Here is a 14,341-nt window from a genome sequence, read left to right as displayed (position 1 = left end):
AGGAAGAGCACCAGCTTAGGAACCCTGGAGAAGTGGCACTGGCCAAAACTGAACCAGTCTGGCAGAATGGTGCCCTCTGTTCTGCACATGGAGATCCACCCTGGTTGTTCAAATCTGGGGAAAGGGGGGTGTGGAATAGCTGGGAAGATGGGTTTCCCCTCCCTGTAGTCACATATTGGCATTAAACAGCTCTGCCCCAGCTTGCTTACCTCACACGGATCATGTGCCTGGCTCAATGTCGGATACATTCAGGGAGGATCCTGGCCTGGATCTGTTGGGAAAGGTGTGGAGCTGCTACTGCCCTGACAGGGCAGAATCACACAAAAAGCACCGGATCAGAAATGTCCAGCGCTGTGCAGGAGGGGCTGTGGGAGCAGGGGATGTGGGAGATTTGGGAGCAGGGACTGTGGGAGTGGGGGATGTGGGAATGGGGGCTGTGGGAGCAGGGACTGTGGGAATGGGGGATGTGGGAACAAGGGGCTGCTCCTTCCAGGGGCTTCACCACACTGTCCTCTGCAGCCCCACGGTTACACTCATGAGGGAAAGATCCCTCTAACCCCAAATTGTGCCTCCATCAAGGGCCAGAGTGGGTGCAAAGGGAAGAGTGTAAGAGCAAGACAAACACATGGGGACTTGCTTTTCCCACGTGTGCCTCTCCAGCCGCTGGTGATCCAACTCCCCAAACTAAGCACGGCTTCCCCAGGTTTGTGAACCCTGATGGGATTCTCTTCCTCCAACCTGCTCCCACAGCGACCGTGCAAACTCCCAGCGTGGGCTGGGGGCTTCCACACATCACTGCCCTCCACCGTGGGCTGCCAAGCCCGGGCACACAGCACGGCAGGAGCCCCATGTGGGCACAGCCCCGGGCAAGCTGAGTGTCGCTGCTTTCTGGCATTGGGCAGCAGCTTTGGATGCCAGTGCAAATGGGAAATGACCACAGGTGCGTTTACCTTTCACCATTTCACCCGAGGGTAAATAAACCTGCAGCGGGGGCTGCACTGGAGTGCCACCAAACTTGGCTGCGCCTCCCCAAGCTGTGGCTCAGGAAGGGACAGTTGGCAGCCGAGTTACAGGCAGTGAAGGAGAGAAGAGGCTTTTAAATGTGTTTGCGACAGAAATTAATGATTAACGCCGCGCTCTGCCAGAGCAAAACAACCCCCGGGGCAGGCAGGATGCCAGAGGCTGGGCACGGAGCACGACACGCTGCTTCCAGCGCAGGGCTGAGGTGTGCCGGCAAGTGGAAAACACCCGGGGGCTCGCTCTGGGAGAGCCCAGCTGGCTGAGCGAGGGGCCAGCAGGACGGGGGATGCTCCGTTCTGGGGCTGCCGCTTTCAGGCACGGCCCGGAGCCGCCGGGGAGATGCTCCGCAGCCTGAGCCCCGCGGAGCCGCACCAGCCTGCCCGGCCGGCTCGGTTGCCAGAGCCCAACCATCCCGGGGCCGGTTTGTTTTCTGTCTCATCCTGCGGTTTCCTCCCAGCCTGCTCTCAGGAAAACGTCTCCGCGACTCCGGAGCGACCACGTGGCCCGTCCTCCATCCCCGCAGGACTGACATGATGTAATCGCGGGCCCCGAGCCGTGATGTAGAATCACTCCACTCAGGGCTGCCGCGCTTATTGGCTGCGTGGCCCTGGTCCTACGGGCGGGGTTTTCCCTGCTCCGCAACCCAGCGCACCCCCGGGAGCCCCACCCCGCGTGGAATCCATCGCCCGCAACAGCTTCGGCCTTCCCCAGTGCGGAGAGGATGCTGCTGTGTCCTCCCGACCCCGGAGCAGCATCACGGGTGGGCTCCCGGCGTCCTCGGAGCCTCTGGATCGGGATCGGGGAAGGGGCTTGAAAAAATCTAGCTTCGCACTCAGTTTGTGCAAAAATTAAGCTGTGTTGGCGTGTGTTATTTCTCCTTTCCACGTTTATGTGTGATTTTCCCCCTCCTGTGTTTGTGTGGTTTTGCCCCTCTATATCCCTCAGGGAAGGCTGTGCCCCGGATCTTGCATGGGTTATTAAAGGTCTGTGACCCCTGTGCTTGCACAAGGCTGCTCTAAATCCATGGGGGGCCAGGGCACATCCATCTCCCCAGCCCTGGAAACCTGCCCTCTCCTCCCACAGCACACGGACTGCACCAAGGAAAGGGAAACACCACCAGCACAGAGCCTGGCTTCTCCCCAGTGACCCCAATAAAAACGGGGGGGAAGCACACGGTCCCCTGCACGTCCCATGGCAGGTCATGGAACTCCCGAGCGTGTGATCAGTGCTCCCTCAGTGATGTTTGCTGAGGGTGAGGGATGTCTGAGCTGCTGATGGTGCCCCATGTGTGGGTGACGCTGCCCCAGCTGCTGGCACAGAGCTGAGCCAGGATTCCCTGGGCTCGTCCCCAGCTCGGACACAGGTCAATGTCCCCAGATTGAAAAGGCTGGAGTGGGGTGAGGGTGCAAAGGGGACAAGCAGGGCTCTGCACCCCCAGCTCTGCTGCCCAGCTCTGTGTGGTCCCCAGTGAGCCCTGGGGTGCTCTGTGCCACGCAGAGGATCTTGTATCACACAGGGGTGCCCGCTGTGCCTCTGTGTGGGAGCCAGTGAGACCAAAGAGAAGTTTCTAAGGTGCAGTCAGGTTAAATGAATTCCCAGGCAGCCTCAGATTGTGCTTGGTGGCACAGAAGAGGAGAGGGCAAACTTCCAGAGAGCTGATGTTGCAGCACATTTTCTTGTCCTAAATGAATCCCAGCAGCAAGACAGACCATGGAGCTCTGCAGTGCACAGGGCACAGCATTTTCCTGGCACAAAACTCTCACACTGAGACCTGCCACGCTTGGGCAGCAGCCACAGCACTGATCCCAAAGGCACCAGCATTTTTCCTGGATCCCACAGCTGATGGCCCCCAGGAGGGTGCATGGGCTCAGCTGAGGCTCACAGGGCAGAGTTGGTGTGTCCCTAAGCAGGGGAGTGAAAGCTTCTCCCATGCCAGGCCATGCCGTGGGCGGGCAGCACAGGTGGGACGTGCTCTGAGCACTGGAACTGGGACAGGGAAGGCCCGGGGCCCTTGAGAGGGCTGGTCCAGTGGCCCAACCTCGCCCTGGCACGTGGCCTCCACGAGGTGCAGAGGTCTGTGCAGCCGGGGCCACCACCTGCCCACACCGGCCCTGCCTCCTGCTCCCTGCATGCCCCGTCTGGGACTCGGGGGGCTCAGTGCCCAGCCCAGGTGTTGAGAGCCCAGCCCAGGGCTTTGGTGCCTGTCCTTAGGGTTTGGTGCCTGTCCCCAGGGGTGAAAAACGTCCCCAGGGGCTCAGTGACAACCCCAGGGATCGATGACATTTTCCTGGGCTCAGTGTCTGTTCGCAGGGCTCGGTGCCCATCCCCTGGGGTTAGTGACATCCCCAGGGGTTGGTGACGTCCCCAGAGGTCGGTGACATCCCCACAGGACCGTGTCCTGCTCAGGGATTGCAGCCTGCGCTTCTCCCTGCCCAGCTCCTGCTGCACCAGCTCCCTGCCCGGTGCCGCGGTGTCCCTGCCCGGTGCCGCGGTGTCCCTGCCCGGTGCCGCGGTGTCCCTGCCCGGTGTCGTGGGGTCCCTGCCCGGTGCCGCGGCGTCCCTGCCCGGTGACCCCGAGGGTCCCCGCTCGGTGTCTCCGGCAGTCCCGGTGCGGCGGGGCGGTGCGGGGAGGCGGCGCGGGGCGGGACGCGGCGGCGGACCCGCCTCCGTCCATCCCCCCCTCCCGGTGGCAGCTCCGGGCACGGTTCGCGGGAGCAACTTGGCGGCTCGTCCCCGTGGTGCCTGTGCCCGGGCCAGCGCGGCCATGGCGGGCGGCCGGCCCCGCCACCCCTAGAACCGCCCGAGCTACCGGAGCCACCGGAGCCGCCGAGAGCCACGGGAGCCACCGGAGCCGCCGGGATGAGCGCTCTCGCCTTCGACGACGCGGCCCTGGAGGGGCTGGCACCTTCCCTCGGCCTCTCCGGGGCCAGCGACATCGACACGGCCCTGCTCAGCGACATCGACGGTGCGTCCCGGCGGGGACGGGACGGGACACGGCCGGGGCTTGCGGCATGACCGGGACCGAGCTGGGGGTGTAACCGGGGCTCGGTGCACGGCGGGGCTCTGGGCTCGGTGCAGTCCTGGGGATCGGTACATGACCGGGACCGGGCTGTGGCACGGGCGGGACCGGGCTGGGGGAAAAGCAGGCTCGGTGCACGGCCGGGGGCTGGGCACGGGGCGCTCCCGGCTCTCGGAGCATGGTCGGGACATGGCTGGGTGTACCGGGGCTTGGAGCACAACCGGGACCGGGCTGGCGTGTAACCAGGCTCGGTGCAAGGCCAGGACCGGGTTGGAGGCATAACCGGGTCTCGGTGCGCGGCCGGTACCGGGCTGGGGGTATAACCGGGGCTCGGTGAATGGTCGGGCGCGCTCGGTGCATGGCCGTGGCCGGGGGTTCCAGGCTCGGTGCACGGTCAGGGAACTTGGTACCGGCATTTGGCCGGGCCAGCGAGATCGGTGCACAGCCAGGACTCGGTGCACGGCCGGCGGACCGGGCTCGGTGGCGGGCCCGGCGTGGGGAGGAGGGTCACCGAGCTGCTGGAGCGCGGAGTCGGTGCAGAACCGCTCTGGCTCCGTTACCGGGGCCGGTCCATAGCGGGGGGCTCGGGGTGGGGGAGCACAGGACACCGGGACCCCCGGGCTGGAGGTGCCGCTGCCGGGACAGCCCCGACGATCCCCCCCCGTTCCCGGTCACAGCATCGTGTCGCCGGTGGCCCCGCCCCTCGGTGACGTCACCGGCGGGGTTACTCTCGGTCGTTCCCTCCAGGCCGCCCGGGTTCTCCCAGCCCATCCAAGCGGGATGTGGTGAGATGGGGAGGTTCTGCTCCAGCCCCGGGGCTGGCACCACTCCCCTCCCCGCCACTCTGGGCTCCGTGAGATGGGGATGCTCCAAGGGCACCCATTCCCGGAGGAAACCCACTTCCCAGTGGGACACATTCCTCAAGGGGACCCGCTTCCCACCACCATAGAGCACCACGTGTCCCGAGTTCAGTGTTTCCAAGGCTTTAGCAAAAAACCGGGGATCCCAAAAATCTGGGATCTCAAAAAATTGGGGGTCCCAGCTCTCGGCAAGCCCCGCACCCCCTTTGCCACATGCTCCACCAGCTCTGTCTATCCACGCCATCCCGCACAGCCGGTGGAACACGCGGCAAGGCGGGCACGGGACTTCAACCTTCCAAGACCTGCCCCACTGTGTGGTCCGTGGTGGTCTCCCTTCCAAGATCTGGGGTGGAGATGCCATCCCAGGTCTGCAGGTTCGTCCCGGTGGCAGTCAGGGTGGATCAAAGCAGATCCAGGTGCCACCTGCTTTTCTTGGCGACGTTTTGGCGTGGGCAGGGAAGCAGGAGCTATGCCAGGGCTGAGTGGTGCCGTATGGGATGAGGTTTTCCCGCTGTGGGGTTTTGCCGTGCTCCTTGTATCACAGCCAATCGGGCCACCTCGTACCCCACAGCTGCCCAAAGTGGGTTTGTCACTGGTCCCTGGCTGGCCACGGCTTGTCCCTCATCCCTGTCCCAACCCTAGGGTGATGTCGGACCAGAGATGTGGGTGCCCTGAGCCTGCTGGGACCTGCCAGGACCCACAGATGAGTGGGTCTGCCCCACACGTTCCCACGGGGGAGGAGGTGGCACTGGTGGGTGCCCATGTCCTGCTGATGGCGTGGGTGACAGCGGGTGCTGCACGATAGAAACACCTGGAAGGTGCCAGGAGGATGGGACAGCCGTGCCCACCCCCAGGCTGGGCAACAGGAGGGAGCACCCCCTCTCTGCCACCCCAGACTTTGCTCTGCACCACGGAGCAGCCTTGGCGTGGGGCGGGGGGCGTCTCTTGAGTGTAAGGGGGGGGCTGGGAGCCCCCCGGAAGGACACCCACCTGCCCAGGGCAGGATGCCGAGGGCTGGGTGTTTTTTGGGCTGTACCAGTGCTGCGTGCAGACCCCGATCGTTGCGGGGTGACCCCTGGGCAATGAATGAGGGGGGTCACAGCGGGCTGGGGGGGCGATGGGGGCGGGCAGAGGGGTTAGCGGAGTGTGACCCCGAGTAACCGCGGGAGGCTTGCGGCGGGTGCCCGAGAGTAACCCGGTGCCGGGCTCACCTTGGGCGCCGGGGGCTGGCCGGGGGCGGCCGGCGGGCGCGCAGGCGGCGATTGGCGGAGTCGCATCACCCCATCCCCGGCCGCGCTCCAGCCCTGGCGCGGGGAGGGCGCCGGGGTGGAGGCGAGAACATGGCTTTAAAATATCCCGGGGCCTCTTCGCTGCCGGGCACGGGGCTGAGCGGGGGCTGCAGCCTCCTCCTGGGGACCTGCCCACTCCCACCTGCATGGAGTGCACCTTTGAAGGTACCCCCGCCTCGCCAGCCGCCTCCTCCTCGCCTGCCGGGGTCACCGTCATGGTTCCTCTCGGAGCGCTGCACCCTGTGGGGAGGGCGGTGTCCGGGGCCCGTGTGGCTCGGTGGGGACATCCCGGGGGTGTGTGCGGGGCGGGGGGTGCCCTGGGGGGTATCCCGGGGTCTGTGCGTGCAGTGGGGTGAGCCTGGGGGCAGCGGAGTGTGGGGGGGTCCTGGGATGCGCCCGGGATGGGAGCACCTCTGCATGGTGGGAGAGTCCCAGGACACCTCAGTGGAGGTGTCACAGAGACCCCGATGTGTCTGTGGGGACACCCCAGGGCGCCCAAGTCCCGTTGAGTGGGACAGACCCTCGCTCAGGCTGTTTTAGCCCTGTGCTTGCCCAGCTGCCTTCCTGAGGACTGTTGTGGTCAAACACACCTGGCACTGCGGTCTGGCACATCCCGGGGATGCCACCCCCCTGTCCCAGTCTGAGCACCCCCTCCCCTCGATACAGGGGCTGATCTGGGGATTGTTGGGGCTCCCAGTACAGAATAAATGAATGAATGAACGAATGAGCTGGCAAAGCCTCCATCGATATCAGAGACACGCTGAGATGTGCCCTGCCACTCCCAGACCAGCTGAAAAACGCTGACTGCTCTTGGCTAAGCCCTGGCACCCCCGTTTTGAGCACGGTGCCTCAGTTCCCACAATTTCAGGATGGGTGGAAGGCTGAGAGGATCCAGGCACAGCAGATTCTTGGGCTCTCGGGGAATTTTGCCTCTGGATTATGGGGATCTGCCTCCTAAATGCTAAACTGTGGGGAGGGCAGCAGGGGGCCAGCCCAGGCCCACCTTGGGAGGTGCGGGACAGCAGCTGACGGCACGGGGGGTGTTTTACAGACATGCTGCAGCTGATCAACACGCCGGACAATGACTTCTCGGGGTTGTTCGACTCACAGTTCAGTGCCCCGGACAGCGCCGTGTCCCCCTCCACACCGGGCACCCTCAACACCTTCCTGGGTCCCAGCAAGCCGCCCCCCGCCGCCCCCACCGGCAGCGCCTACACGGGGCCCCCCGGGATGGCCACCTTCACCCCGCCACCCCCGGCCCCGCTCCTGCCGGCGCCACCCCTGGGTGTCAAGGAGGAGCCATCGGTGGTGCCCAGCAGCCAGCCCCAGCCCCAGCCCGGAGTCATGCTGGCCCCCAGCTTCGTCCCTGCGTCCCCCAGCCCGTTCACTCCCCAGCCCTTGGTGGGGTACCAGAACCAGCACAGCTTCTCTGGTGAGGATTTGGGGGTGCAGGGGGTGGAGCGGGGCTCCCAGGGTGGAGGTCTCGCTGGAGGGGGGATGTGTTCCCTGCAGGATGGGGCTGTGCGGGGTTGGCTGGTGCCAGGGGCTCTCTTAACGCTGTTCCCTGCTCCATGCCCAGCTGTGCAGCCTGGGAGTGCGGGGCAGACCCTGCCCAGCCCCCTGCCCACCCCACAACCCAGCCAGCCCGTGACACTGCCCGGCCCCGTGCAGAGTGTGGCACCCCAGCAGCTCCTGGCCCCCGCCGCCCCCAGCAGCCAGTCTGTGTCACCACAGATCCAGCCGGTGCCGGTAAGCCCAGGGCCGGGAGTGGGGGGTCCCGCTGACCCCCACGGCCCCGCTGACCCCCACTGCCCCTCAGGTTCTCCTGCAGCCCCATTTCATCAAGGCTGACTCCCTGCTGCTGACGGCCGTCAAGACAGACGCCAGCAGCGCCAAGACTTCCACCATCGCCTCCCTGGCCACCAGTGCCAGCGGCTCTGCAACCCCGCTCCAGGTGCCGGTAGGTGCCAGCACCGAGAGCTGCAAGGTGGGGAGATGTTTCAGGACCATCCCTGACCCCACCCTGTACCCCTGCAGGCGCTGGTGAGCGGAGGGACCATCCTGGCCACGGTGCCGCTGGTGGTGGACGCGGAGAAGCTGCCCATCAACCGGCTGGTGCCCAGCGGGAAACCGGCGCTGGTGCAGAGCCGGGGCGAGAAGCGCACGGCCCACAACGCCATCGAGAAGCGCTACCGCTCCTCCATCAACGACAAGATCGTGGAACTCAAGGACCTGGTGGTGGGCACCGAGGCCAAGGTGGGAGCAGGGGGCAGTGGGGCAGGCCTGGGTAATGGGGGGCTTTGCCCAGCATTTGGGCTGAACCGTCCCTGCCCACTGGCAGCTCAACAAGTCGGCGATCCTGAGGAAGGCTATCGAGTACATCCGCTTCTTGCAGCAGAGCAACCAGAAGCTGAAGCAGGAGAACCTCGCCCTGAAGATGGCCATGCAGAAGAACCGTGAGTGGAAGGGCAGCTCTTGGGGTGGAGGGCTCAGCTCCGTGCGCCCAAGCAGCCGTCAGCTCACTCTGCTTCCTGCAGAGCCTGCGAAGGACCCAGGGACCCACTGCAGCCGGGGGGCCAAGGCAGAGGCGCCCATGGAGATGGTGAAGGCGGAGGTGATGGAGATGCTGACACCGCCGCCCTCAGACGTGGGCTCGCCGTCCCACAGCAGCCCACTCTCCCTCAGCGGTGGCAGCAGCAACAACAGCAGCGACTCAGAGCCTGACAGCCCCCTCTGTGGCCATGGCAAGGTGAGGGAGGGCTGTGGGAGGATCCCCCTGCCCTGAGTGGGGCAGGGGATCTCCTGCTTCGTGTCGGAGGTGCCAAGAACAAAGTGTACCAGATGGGGAAAGAGCTGAGAGCCCTGGTCTTGTTCTCAGGCTGCTCCTAACATGATTTGGGGCTGGGTGTGGAGGCAGTTTTATTCTACCCTAAAATGTGCTCTGTGCCCCATGCCCACAGCCTGAAATCCGTGCCCCTGTATTCCAGCCTGTGCCTCACCAGCGTGCCCTGGACCCCATGCCCTGTATCCCACTGCCTATATCTCATGCCTGCCCCCCACCACCACACCCTGTATTCCACACCGTGTACCCCATGCTCTGGATGCCGTGCCCTATATCCCATGCCCCATATCCCATGCCTGTGCCCCCCACCCCTCGTCCATGCCCGTGTCACAGGCTCACAGCAGCTCTCCCCATGCAGGTGAAGCAGGAGCGCCCGCTGCCCTCACCCAGCAGCCAGGGAATGCTGGACCGCTCCCGCATGGCCCTGTGCACCTTCGTCTTCCTCTGCCTCTCCTTCAACCCCCTGGCCTCCCTTCTCCAGGGTTCTGGCTCCCCAGCCCCCCTGGGGAGCCAGGACACTGCTGGTCCCGGCAGGAGCATCATGGCTGAGTCTGGCACTTTGGGTAAGCTCTGCAGTGGGTTGGGGGACATTGGGACGGAGATTGTTGGGATGGGTGGGGGATGGAGGCTGTCAGGGTGGGCATGGGCTGTTGAAGACCATTGTGGTGCAGGATGTTGGGGTGGGTGTTTGGTCAGAGCTACCTGGCTCGAGGCTGTTGGGGTCAGCACGAGGTGAAGACTGTTGGGATGGGGGATGTCAGAGTGGTGACCATCGCAGGGGAGGTGATCATGGTAGACATGAGGTGAAGGCCATCAGGGTCTCTGGGTAGGTCTGCGATGGGCGACGATTGGGGCAGAGGCCATTGGGTGGATGCTGCTGGGATGGGCACAGGGTGAAGGCCAGTGGAATGGATATCCTGGGGTGCGTGTGAGGCAGAGACCATTGGGGTGGAATCTGTTGGGGTGGACACGATTGGGTGGAGGCTCTTTGGTGGACATGGGATGAAGGCCACTGGATGGAGACCCTGGGGTGGGCACAGGGCAGCACTGGTGGGGTGTTGCTGACCCCATCCCTGCACAGAGGACCCATGGGGGTGGACGCAGTGGCTGTGGCCCACGTTGGCTTTCTGGGCGCTGAACGCGGCGCTGGTGCTGGGTGCGGTAGTGCGGCTCTTCGTCTGCGGGGAGCCCGTCACTCGCCCCCACTCCGAGCCCTCCATCCTCTTCTGGCGGCACCGCAGGCAGGCTGACCTCGACCTCGACCGGGTACGTCCCACCATGCCCCCCATCCCCTGCCCCACCTGCCCTGTCCCCTTATCCTGGCCACACTGACCCTCTCTCTCTCCGGGGCGCAGGGAGACTTCGCGCAGGGGGCCCAGCACCTGCGCACGGCGCTCGGGGCGCTGGGGCGGCCGCTGCCAGCCTCCCACGGGGACCTGGCCTGCAGCCTGCTCTGGACGCTGCTGCGCCACCTGCTCCAGCGCCTCTGGGTGGGTCGCTGGCTGGCTGCCCGCGCTGGGGGGCTGCGCCCAGACCCCCCGCCCGCTGCCCACGTCCGCCAGAGTGCCCGCGACGCTGCCATGGCTTATCACCGCCTGCACCAGCTCCACCTCACCGGTACGGCCCCGTGGGGCTGAGGGAAAGGAGCCCTGTGCCCTGCATGTCCCCACAAGCTGACCCCATGCCTGAGCCTCCCGTTCCCATTCCTGTAGGGAAGCAGGCTGGGGGGCATCTGCTGGCCATCAACCTGGCACTGAGCGCTGTCAACCTGGCTGAGTGCGCCGGTGACGCCATCTCTGTGGCAGCGCTGGCCGAGATCTACGTGGCGGCGGCCCTGCGGATCAAGGCCAGCCTGCACCGCTGCTTCCACTTCCTGGCGGTGAGTGTGGTGCACTGGGGTGTCCCCTGTGTCCCCTGGGACTGGGGTCTCAGGTCCTTCCTGACCCCCTGCTCTCCCCGCAGCGCCCCTTCCTCTGCAGCGCCCGGCGTGTGGCCCTGTCCCACGGCGGGGCCGTGCCCCCTGCCATGCAGTGGCTCTGCCACCCCTTGGGCCACCGCTTCTTTGTTGACGGGGACTGGGCGGTCAAGGGTGTTCCCAGGGAAACCATCTACAGCTCTGCTGGCAACCCAGGTGACCCCAAGCTCCCAAACCCTGCACCCCCCGATTTGGGGTGTGGTGTACCTGCTGACCCCATCTCTGTGCCGCAGTGGACCCGCTGGCACAGGTGACCCAGCTCTTCCGTGAGCACCTCCTGGAGAAGGCGCTGTGCTGCGTGGCCATGCCTGAGCCCGGCCGCCCCACTGCCCAGGGAGAGGGGTGAGTACTGGGGTGGGCACCTTCTCCCCCTGCCTGGTGTGGGGCCAGCCCCCTCACAGCCCCTTTCCACAGGCGGTTCTCCGATGCCCTTGAGTACCTCCAGCTGCTCAATGGCTGCTCAGATGTCAGTGGCACACCGGGCCCCAAGCCCTCCATCGCCTCTGGCTTGGCGGCTGTCACAGGTGAGGCTGGCGTGTCCCCCATTGGGATCACTTCATGTGGAGGGCCATGGGAGTGGAAACACCCTGCTCCTGTGTCCCTCCCACCCCACAGGCTCCGACCCCGTGTCCAAGTGGTGGGCATCCTTCATCGGCATCGTTATCCACTGGCTGCAGGGAGATGAGGAGGGGGCTGAGCGCCTCTACCCGCTGGTGGAGACCATGCCCCGGGCACTGCAGAGCTCTGAGTGAGTGCTGGGGACATCGGAGACAGGGGTGGCACCTCACTGCGTGTCTTCTCTCCCCCTTGCACTGGCACGGCCTCTCTGAATTTGGAGCACCTGGTGTGTGCTGAGGAAGGGCCCAGCCGTGCACAGCGAAGGGTCTGCAGTGACCCTGTCCCCTCCACCTTACAGGAAGCCACTTCCCCGTGCTGCCCTGCACTCTTTCCGAGCTGTCCGCGCCTTGCTGAGCAAACAGGATGGGAGCCAGGCCACCCTGAGCCACTGTGAGAAGGCCAGCAGCTGCCTGCGGGAGAGCCTAGAGCTGGGCAGCCCCTCCAAGGGCACCATCGACAAGGTGAGCTGGGCTGGGGAGGGACGAGGTGGCCGCGAGCCCCCGGCCCTGGCGGGAGGTGCCCCCGACCCTCGCGGGGGTGCATTGTAGTTGCATTGCATGTGTCAGACTGGGAGTGCAATGCCCCTGCCATGCAGCCCGGCGGGGGTCCCGCACAGCAGCGCCTGCCCGCAGCGACCTCCTCGGCACCCCCGTCCGTCTGTCCGAACCCCTGCTCACCCCGATCCCCTTGTCCCTGCAGGCGGTCCAGCTCCTGCTCTGTGACCTGCTCCTGGTCACCCGCACCAACCTGTGGCAGCAGCAGATGGGGGCCAGCCAGCAGCGCAGCTGCCTCTATCAGGCATCCGCCCTGGAGCTCCGCGGCTTCCAGCAGGACCTCAGCAGCCTGCGGCGCCTGGCACAGACCCTGCGCCCCGCCATGCGCCGGGTGAGCCCCCGACCCGTCACCTGCTGGGTCCCCTGGTGCCCTGCACCTGGCTGTGCTCACCGCTCCTCCCAATCCAGGTGTTCCTGCACGAAGCCACTGCCAGGCTGATGGCCCGGGCCAGCCCCACGCGCACCCACCAGCTGCTGGACCGCAGCCTGCGCAGGAGAGGGGTGCAGGGCAGCAAAACAGGTGGGCACGGGGTGGGAGATGGGGTGGGACACCTCAGTCCTCACCTGCAGCACCCCAGCAGCCTTGGATTTGTAGTGGGACAAGGGTGGGACACACCACTCTGCACCGACAGCATCCCAGCCTGTTGGGTGGTGGCACATGGGGTGGGATAACTTTGTCACCACCTTGGAGGATGGGAAATGGGGTGGGGCACCCTGGTCCACACCTAGAGCAGCTCCCACAAGGCTTGGGTGGTGGGACACAGAGTGGGAAACCCCATTCTGCACCCACAGCATCCCACCAACCTTGGATGGTGGGATATGGGGTGAGACATAGAGTGGAACACCCCTTTCCCACCTGCAGCACTCTGACACCACAGATTTTGGGTCATCAGGTGGGACACCCCACCTGCAGCACCCCCAAGAGCTGGGACACGTGACCCCCTCCACTGATGGTGTCAGCAGCTCCAGGGTGGGCGAATAACCCCATCTCCGTGCCGAACCCCCCAATATTTATTCAGCGATCTCCATGGGCACCCTCGGTGCTGACCTCGGCTCTGTCCCCCGCAGCTGGCGAGCCAGAAAGCCACCCCACGCCACGGGAACACGCCGAGGCGCTGCTGCTGGCCTGCTGCTACCTCCCTCCCAGCTTCCTGGCGGGCCCGGGCCAGCGCGTGGGGATGCTGGCCGAGGCTGCCCGCACGCTGGACAAGCTGGGCGACCGCCGGACGCTGCACGACTGCCAGCAGATGATCATCAAGCTGGGCAGCGGCACCACCGTCACGTCGGGATAGGTGGGGAAGGGGCCGCCAGCCCCCGGCCACCCCCGGGGGTGCGGAATGTGGGGCGGAGGGAGGCCGTGCCTCAGTTTCCCCGCAGGATGATGTTAGGGAGCGGGTTTGGAGGTGAAGGGGTGGGTGGGGAGGGGTGGGGTGATAGCTGGCGTGGGTGCGGGGTGGAGGTCCCAGCCTGGGGCAGCCACACGTGGGGTACCCCGGGTGGGCTCCCCGTCCCCCCGGGGACCGTGTCCGTGTCCCCAGCCCGCGTGGGGGACGGGGCGTGGGGACCTCTAGTGACACCGTCGCGGTACTGCAGGGCACCGGCAGGCGCGGCAGCGACCCCCGGGTGCCACCCGAACCCCCCCAGTGCCACCTGCAGCCCCCCGCTGTCACCTGTACCCCGCAGCGGGGGCCCCTCCTGGGGTCTCTGCCCGGCCCCACCGCTGCAGGGTTTGGGTTTGGGGCTCGCTTTTGGAGCCGTGGCCCCATGGCAGCGGGGAAGTGCCCCCTCCCCAGCCGTGCCCACGGTAGGCAAGAGGGGACACCCACCCCAGCCCCTCGTCCCCAGCACTGATCCCCCCCATTAAGAGCTGCCACCACCCCGGAGCACGGGCAGGCTTTGGGAGAAGGGATGGCAGGGTGGCACGGGGCTCCTGGGGGGCTGGTGGGTGCCTCTGTGTCCTTGCTTCACCCCCTCTTGTACATAGACCCCCCTCCCCTCGCCTCCCCCCACTCCCCTTTTCCCTTTTTAAACGGTATTTTCATAGTCGGAGAGTTTTGTACAGACAATTAAAGCTGATTATTTATACTGGTGTGTGCTGGATTGGAGGGGGACAGACACCAAAAGTAGGGGGCAAGGGGCCCCCCACAGCTGTGGACCCCTTGTC

At 65.7% G+C, this 14,341-nt stretch overlaps 1 protein-coding gene across 2 annotated transcripts; it reads left to right on the top strand.

The window, feature by feature from the left end:
* The first annotated feature begins 3,712 nt into the window (after window positions 1–3,712).
* Window positions 3,713–14,262, top strand: SREBF1 (sterol regulatory element binding transcription factor 1). Of its 2 annotated transcripts, none has more exons than XM_005523051.3 (19): window positions 3,713–3,985; window positions 7,240–7,620; window positions 7,768–7,937; window positions 8,008–8,148; window positions 8,226–8,444; window positions 8,530–8,644; window positions 8,726–8,937; window positions 9,389–9,593; window positions 10,112–10,296; window positions 10,386–10,647; window positions 10,743–10,909; window positions 10,993–11,161; window positions 11,239–11,347; window positions 11,420–11,529; window positions 11,621–11,753; window positions 11,922–12,084; window positions 12,323–12,508; window positions 12,586–12,697; window positions 13,246–14,262. In XM_005523051.3, exons 1-19 carry the CDS (start codon window positions 3,880–3,882, stop codon window positions 13,467–13,469), a joined length of 3,369 nt encoding a protein of 1,122 aa, XP_005523108.1. In that variant the 5' UTR covers window positions 3,713–3,879; the 3' UTR covers window positions 13,470–14,262. The 2 variants fall into 2 exon arrangements, with proteins under 2 accessions (XP_005523108.1, XP_014107936.1); XM_014252461.2 differs by lacking the exon at window positions 3,713–3,985 and adding an exon at window positions 6,320–6,353.
* Window positions 14,263–14,341: the final 79 nt, after the last annotated feature.

Source organism: Pseudopodoces humilis, chromosome 18 (assembly GCF_049639895.1).
Source record: "Pseudopodoces humilis isolate 2021_Gansu_Grassland_sample_001 chromosome 18, ASM4963989v1, whole genome shotgun sequence".
Taxonomy (NCBI): Eukaryota; Metazoa; Chordata; class Aves; order Passeriformes; family Paridae; genus Pseudopodoces; species Pseudopodoces humilis.
Note: the sequence above shows the minus strand (reverse complement) of the source record. Positions and strands in the feature narration are given on the sequence as shown.